Source organism: Myotis davidii, unplaced genomic scaffold (assembly GCF_000327345.1).
Source record: "Myotis davidii unplaced genomic scaffold, ASM32734v1 scaffold828, whole genome shotgun sequence".
Taxonomy (NCBI): Eukaryota; Metazoa; Chordata; class Mammalia; order Chiroptera; family Vespertilionidae; genus Myotis; species Myotis davidii.
Genome location: NW_006299391.1, coordinates 37,182 through 45,124, shown reverse-complemented (window position 1 = coordinate 45,124; position 7,943 = coordinate 37,182). Strand labels below are relative to the sequence as shown.

Genomic DNA, 7,943 nt, shown 5'->3' with positions numbered 1-7,943 from the left:
CAATAAGCCTGTGTGGAGGCATCCTTTCCTGCCCAGTCACTGGGCAAAGGGAGGCAGGGGCGGGAACTCTCTCAGTGGGTCTCAGGGTTGGACGACCCATTCAGAGCTCCGGTCTGTGGTGTGCCCCTGCTCCTGCCAGAGCGGAAGGACCCGCAAGGCCGGCGGCACTCACCCGCTTCTCCAGCATCCTCAGCAGCAGGCGGAAGCGCTCGTCCTCGCGCAACCCCGGGGGCAGCTCCTTCTCCCCGTGGCTCCGGGCTTGTTCGAGTTGCTCCTTGAGCTCCCTCAGCACCGAGATCTCCTGTGTCAGCTGGCTGTGCCAGGTCCGGGTGGCCTGCAGGTCTAACTCCAGGTCCAGCGAGGTGCGCATCAGGCGCTCGTGGCGCAGGGATTTGAAAGATGAAGGCTGTGGGGGTGGGAATGGCTCTGACTACTTAGTCATCCTTCAAAAATGCCCCCACGCCCTCAGCCCGATTTCTCCCATTCTACAGCGCATGTTTAGTGAGCATGGTTATGCCCTGTGGGGAAGCCGGGACTTGGTTGGAAAGTCTGTAAGGAGGATTCTCCGAAAGGTCGGGGGTCTCTGAGGGGACCTTGCCGAAGGCAGCCGCCCCTTCCTTGACTTTTCCAAACAAGTCCACGCTCCCGGGTGTTTTACTAGAATCTCTGTTTAGTCTGCAAACCCAACCTTGTGGAAGCATGTGCTCTCTCAAGGATACGCACCCTGCTGATTGTATCTAAGATCAATCTTAGTTCAAGACATTGGGGAAAAGGCAATGTCTTTACACAGAGATTGTAAAGACAATAAGAAGCTAACCAGGCAGACAATCAGGGCTGTTTCAGTTGCTAAAGCGAAACAGTCCCTTAGCCTTCTCTTTCACAGAAATGTGTGTCGGAGTCGTCTGTTCCTCCGCCACTCAGGGTCTGCTGGTCAGGCTCCGGCAACGTCCCAGGCTTGGTCCTGGGCACTTGACTCCATGACCCCAGTTCGTTTGCGCAAACCCTATGAGGTCCCTCCCGATGGTTACCACTGCACAGACGAGCTCCCAGAGGCTGTCACACATTGTGAGTAGCAGAGCGGAGATTCCACCCGAGGCAGTGGGCCCCAGACCCCATCCCTCACTCCCCTCACGGTGCCTGGCTCCCTGCTCTCCGTGTCCTCCACATTCCCAGTCTCAGTCAGAGCCTGCTTTTCTGTCTCCTGCCCTCAAGTTGCTTCCTCAGTGCAAGTCTGTCCCCTTTCTTGACTTGGTATTCCCGCAATGGACATCTATTGCTTCTGCGTGTGCAGCATCTACGCCCCCAGTCTCACAGGTAACCCATCATCTTCCCTTGGGGACCCACGCCTCCTCCATGCCCAACCCACGTGGTTCCTGTTGGGCTTCAGGGATAGGAACGTGACCTGAACCTGGCAAAGCAGAGCCACAGTGATTGCTTCCAGGGCGAGTATGTTCTCTCAGCCCAGACAATAAAACTCAATTCTGGGACCTTTGCGAGCGACTTGGGAAAAGGCAGTGTCTTTACACAGAGATTCTCAAACAGGCAAGTATAAACCTAGAACCGATCACAGTCATCTTCACTGTCACATGGAGTGACCCTGATTAAGAATTCAGCTAAAAAAAGATGAAGAAGAAAAGAGTCATAATATGCTATGTGGAGGGAGCAATGTCAATGGGGGGCACTGAGGTTTGATGACATTCTTTCAACTCCTGCATCAATCCATGCCCAAGACTAGTCCAACATCCTGCAGTTTCATGAAATGAGCCAATAAATTGTCCTTTTCATTTTTAAGCTACATTTGAGTTCTTCAGTTATCTGTATGCCTAAGATCCTGCATCATCCTATATAATAAAAGGCTAATATGCAAATCGACCGAACGACAGAAGAACTGGTTGCTATGACGTGCGCTGACCACCAGGGGAAGACACTCAATGCAAGAGCTGCCCCCTAGTGGTCAGTGTGCTCCCACAGGGGGAGCGCTGCTCAGTCAGAAGCCGGGCTCACGGCTGGGAAGTGCAGCAGTGGTGGCAGGAGATCCTCCCGCCTCTGTGGCAGTGCTAAGGATGTCCGACTGATGGCTTAGGCCTGCTCCCTGCAGTCGGACATCCCCCAAGGGCTCCTGGACTGTGAGAGGGATCCCCTGGAGTGCATGAATTTTCATGCACCGGGCCTCTAGTATTAGTATAATCATTAACTCTCCTCTCAAAACCCAGTAATGATTTAAAAAGAATGGCTAAGTGACTGTGGGAGACTGAATTCTAAGCTGGCCCCCAGGATCCCCACCCCCTCACAGACACGCCCAATATAATGCCTGCCCCTTCAGTGTGGGTGGGAGCTGTGAAGATAATGGATATCACTCCTGTGATTATGTAACTAATCAGTTGATTTGAATCATGCTGGGTGGGCCTGACCTAACTGGGTGAGCTCCTCAGTGATGAACTGCCCTTCCTGGAGATAGGCTCGCCGTAAAGAAGCAATACATGTATGGAGAGGGCCACATGGCAAGGACTGAACATCACCTCTGTGCGTTGTGAATAGCTCTAGACCTGCAGCTAGCGAGGAAATGAAAGATTATGCATCCTGCCAGCACCCCACGGGGGTGGGGATGTGACTCTCACTCTAGTCAAAATTCCAGATGAGCCAGCACCCAGATTTCAGCCTGGGGAGACCCCGAGCAGAGGGTCCAGCTGGCCTGTGCTGAACTCCTGCCCTCTGGGAACTGAGAGAGCGTGTTGTTTTCAGCTCTTAATTTGTGGTAATTCGTTATGCAGCAACAGGAAACAAATACAATGGCCAATAAAAGGATTTGCGAGATGGTGCGGAAACGGCTAGGATGAGCCCTACCCTCACTTCCACTTGCACAAGTACACTTTCAGGAACACCAGACAGCTCAGGGTAGAAGTTTTCTAAGGCTCATCCAGTCCAGTCTGTGCTCATAAATGAGCAGGGCCAGGAAATCCACTGCAGAAATCTGTGGCCCAAGTTCCCCAAGCAAGACATGAAGATTCTTCTGCGTGGCTCTGGCTGATGCCCAGGCTCAGAGCCTTGCCGGAAGCAGGCAGAGGCACAGCTCAGGTAGCGAGTGGGAGGATGGCAGCAACCCAGGCTCGGGCCCAGCCTCTGGGCTCTCCTGTCTCTTGGGCATAGAGGATCCGAGGGAAATGAGGGCTCAGACCAGCGTCAAGGCTCCCTTAGCAAGCCAGGCCCTTGGCTGAGCGGAAGAGGAGATCAAGAAGGGGGAACTCTGTGGGGCCGGCCTTGGAAGGGAGTTTGGGGGCACACAATGGCATTTCTCCGTCCAGAACGCTGAGGAGCCTATTGAAAACGCTGTTTCCTGGTGCCGAATTATACTGTCTAGGTGTGTGGCCTTGGAATCTGCACCATCGACAAGCTCCCCAGGAGACCCTGAGGAACCCACCAGAAGACGGGAGGGGGTGGGGGCTGAGTGGGCAGCTGGCCGTCTGTCCCTGTCACCCGAGGGAGGCCATGCCCAGCTTCTCCCTCAGCCAGCACTCTCTCCTCTTCCTGTGCACCCTCCTCTGCACGGCCTTCTCCTGCTCACTCTCACTCTTTCTGGAGATTCACGGGAGGGGAGGGGATTGCCGGAGGACCGGCTCCTGACTCAGGCCTCAGTGGGTCTGCAGGGGACGCAGAGGAGCCTTCCCTGCATGTGCTTTCACTCTGCTCTCTCTCCTGCTCCCCCTACTTCTCTTTCTGATACTCTGGCAGCCAGGTTTCTCCTCGTTCTGCAAACTCAGTGGAACTGCTGCAAAGTCTGAGCTACAAGCATCTCCTGCAGCCCTGGCGGGTGAAAGTCCGGAACAGGAGTCAGTCCTGGGCCAAACGCCACCCGACCCCAGTCCCTCAGCCACGCCTCCATAAGGAAAGGCGAGATTTCTCTACAGCGACCGTGGTGGCCTCTGCCCTGCCTGCTTCAGGCTGGACCAAGAGAATCCCGCTCACACGCCGGCCTCCGGTCGCTGCCGGGGATGCCCGGCTTCTCTGCCAGCTGGAAGGGCTGTCAGGACCCTGACCCGCTCAGCCAGCTGGACACACTGACACACTGAGCGGTCTCCTGTGAGGCAGGCTCCATCGGTGACCCTGGTATCTTCGGCGATTTCCAGCCAGGAAGGCCCCTTCTGCCGAACCTATTCCTCAGGATAATAACATTACATATCCCCTACGGCACGTTCCCCAGGGCCTACTCAGGCCTGACAGTTCACAAACTTCCATCTGCAAAAACCACCACTGTTGCAAGAGCGACCTGTTCACACCAGAGGCCGCGGAGCAACGGTCAGACACCCGGGCATGTGCTTGGGAGGTGACGGGGGAGGGGCTCACAGGGGCCCCGAGGAGGCCGCCTTACCCGCTTCACGCGGACGCTGCGCCGCTCCAGAGAGTTTCGAACGAAAGGTGGCTTCTTGGACAGCGTGGAGCTGTCGCTGTCACTCCGATTCAGCTGCAAGAAAGAGCCATGAAGTCATTGAAGGGCCGAGGGCATTCAGAAGGCACGCGGGGTCAGGCGGGTGGTGGCGGGGCCAGGCGGGTGGTGGCGGGGCCAGGAGGGTGGTGAGGGCCTCCCCGGCTCCCAGCCCGGCCCTTTCTCTCTGGTGCAGACACTCAGAGTTCTGTTCCCTGGGCCTGCAGGAGGCAGCTTCATTCGGCCTCTCTTTCCTTTCCAGGTGAACGTTCATCGAGCATGTACTCAGCACAATGCAAACTGCAACCTGCTATACTCGCCATATCTCATTTAATCCTTCCAACAACCCCGGGGGATTGACAGTGGTTCCATTTGAGCCATTAAGATGGGCTCTGTAGGCGACAGGGAAGATTCACACTGTCTGGTGTCAACCCTACTATTCTGCTGCCAACTCGCCAGGGATATAGACACGGTGAGAGTAGCAGGATTTGCACCCAGAACCGTGAGGTGAAGGCTACCTCACAGGAAGCCGGTGCTGTGAGAGGGGCAAGGGCCACATGTTTGCTTACCCGGCACACGTACTGGCTCTGGGGTCCGGGGGAGAAGGTCTTGGAGCGGATGATGGTGCTTCCTCGAAGAAATGGCGCTGGGGACGGCGTGCCCACCCACCGGTCCTTGGGCTGCATCACTGTGGGCGACGGGGCAGGGGTCTCTGTGTTGGTCTCTTTGTCCACCTGAGGAAGACGTCAGAGCTTTGAGACCACGGAGTTTTAGCCACTGGCCCCGAGATGCTCCCCACGCCTGTCACTTCGCCTCTGTCCCACGGACACAGCTGGGCGCTTCTTGGGCGCCCACCCTGCACAGCCAGGACAGCACCCCAGGCCCGAGGCCGGCCCCTATTCCTCCAGGACACCTGTGGCTGGGGCTGGTGGGATATTCAGCATGTTCAGTCCCCAAACAAGCTCCTGTACCTGAAGCTCTATGGCCTGAATGTCACACCCCCATCCCAAGCCACACACATTTTGTCAAAGCCACACCAAGGCCCCCGCTGCCCCAGCCAAGAGCTGCTGATGTTTTATTGGAATTATGGAGGCAACCAGCAAATCTCCTTACTTAAACCGGGGGACCAGGTTTTCTTTTCTTGTTAAAATATGTTTTTATTGATTTTTAGAGAGAGAGATAGAAATATTGATGAGAAAGAAACTTCATTGATCGGCTGCCTCCTGCACGCCCCTACTGGGGATGGAGCCCGCAACCCAGGCATGTGCCCTGACTGGGAATCCAACTGGTGACCTCTTGGTTCCTGGGCTGATGCTCAACCACTGAGCCTCACTGGCCAGGCTAGGGGACCAGGCTTTATACCGTCCTTTCACGGTAGTCACCAGTAAAAGGTAAGCAAACAAAAACCACGGAAAGGCAGGGCCTCCCTTAGCCTTAACAGCACCTTTGTGTAATTTTGAAAAAGGAGCCCCCTTTGTCTGGAGAAACTTCAAAATGCTTTCCCCTTGGTGTGGGTTAGAAGGCAGCCCGGGATGCTTCTGGACATCCCTTGGCAGGGCACCTCTGTGCCATGCACCACCTTCAGCTCCACCCCCGGGTGCCCTGCCAGCACAACGGGAGCTCTATGTCCAGGAGCCCTGCAGGTGGAAGAACAGAGACCCCTGGAGAGCGAGTGCTGTTGTCACGCAAAACCCGAGAGCAGCAGGGAAGCAGGAGGCAAGGGACTGGCCCCTGGACTCTCTCCTCCTCCTGCACTTGGACCCTAATGAGGAAACACATTCCTTCAAAACCCTAGAACCTGTCTTCGAGGGGAGTATTACTGTGTCCAGTTCAGAGACAATGAAATGAAGGCTTGAGAGGGATGAAGTCGTCTGCCCAGGATTCTGCAGCTGGCGGATAGCAGAGCCCGCATCTGAACCCAGACCCATCACCTGACTGCAAAGCTTGGGGTCTGTCCAGAGAAATGGGGAAAAGGGCAGACTACAGGAGGGAAGAGGGGGCGCGTCAGCCTCTCCGGGTTCACTGTTAAGGGAACGAGCCAGATTACAGGCAGGGACACTGCGGTACGCCCTCTGCTGGGCACTCCATGGCGGGGGGGGGGGGGGGGGGGGGGTTGGGGGGGAATGGGCACTGGGGGGGGGGGGGGGGGGGGTGTCCCTGATGCTGGAGGAACATTTGACCCTGAACCTTTCGCGATTGCCTGGGCTCAAGGACTGAGTGCTAGTTCCCCCAAGTCAGCCCTTCTCATCGCCCCAGCCCTCCCTACCTTTACCGCCGGGGACTCTTCTGGATCTGGTGAGGATTTCTCAGCAAAAACCTCCTCCTCTCCCTCCTCCGCTGCAGTCTCGTTGTCACTGGTCTCCTCCTCAAACCTCCTGTGATGACAAAGAACTTTGGTTACTCGCCCAGAGTCCACTCTGACCTGCTCACCGGCCTTTAAGCCCTTTCAGGAGAGAGAACACATTTTTGGGTGGAAGGGAGGAAATTGATTGTAGTGCATAGTGAGACGAGTCTGGGCCAATGTAATTCCCCTGCATCATCACTACCAGCATCTAGACCACTCCACCCCGAAAGGCTCCCTTATCCCCTTTCTCAGTTAACTTCCCCCCAAGCCCAGCCCGGCACTGATCAGCTTCCTGTCACTACTGATGAAATCTCATTTTTCTAGCATTTCATATAAATGGAAGCAGATAGTATGTGCTCTTGTCTCTGGCCTCATCTGGTGACTGTATCAACTCACTCTTCTTTATGGCCGAGGAACCATCCATGGTATGGATGTGCCACCATTTGTTTAGCTACTGGAAGCGAAGAACATCTGGATCGGTTCCATTTCTTAGCAATTGTAAATAAAGCTTCTACAGACAATCACGTGGATATAGGTTTCCTTTCTGTTTCTCTCGGATAGTGTTAGTTTGCCAGAGCTGCCCTAACAATACCACCCACCGGGGTGGCTTAAAATAACAGAAATTTGCCCTAGCCGTTTTGGCTCAGTGGATAGAGCGTTGGCCTGCGGACTAGAGTGTCCCAGGTTCGATTCTGACCAAGGGCATATGCCCGGGTTGCAGGCTTGATCCCCCCAGTAGGGGGCATGCAGGAGGCAGCCAATCAATGATTCTCTCTCATCATTGATGTTTCTATCTATCTCTCACCTTTCCTCTCTGAAATGAATAAAAAATATATATATATTTTTAAAAAACTATAGTTAAAAAAACAACAACAGAAATTTATCCATTGCCGGTCTGGAAGCTAAGAGTCCAGGATCAAGGTGTGGGTAGGTTTGGTCTCCCAAGGCTTCTCCCTGTGGCTTGCAGATGGCCACCCTCTTGCTGTGGCCTCACGTGGCCACGTGGCTTTCCCTCTGTGTGCGCATGCTTGGGGTCTATGTGTCCAAATGCCCTCTTCTTCTTCTTTTTTTTTTTTTTTAAATATCTTTTTTTGATTTTAAAGAGAGGGGAAGGGAGATAGAGAGTCAGAAACATCGATGAGAGAGAAACATCGATCAGCCGCCTCCTGCACATCCCCC

At 54.8% G+C, this 7,943-nt stretch overlaps 1 protein-coding gene across 1 annotated transcript in view; it reads right to left on the bottom strand.

The window, feature by feature from the left end:
* LOC102756913 (protein KIBRA-like) overlaps window positions 1-7,943 on the bottom strand; it is a 34,503-nt gene that overhangs the window by 5,202 nt on the left and 21,358 nt on the right. The window contains 4 exon segments of the mRNA XM_015571268.1: window positions 173-406; window positions 4,367-4,459; window positions 4,990-5,154; window positions 6,687-6,795. Of these exon segments, the coding sequence (XP_015426754.1) occupies window positions 173-406; window positions 4,367-4,459; window positions 4,990-5,154; window positions 6,687-6,795 (601 nt within the window).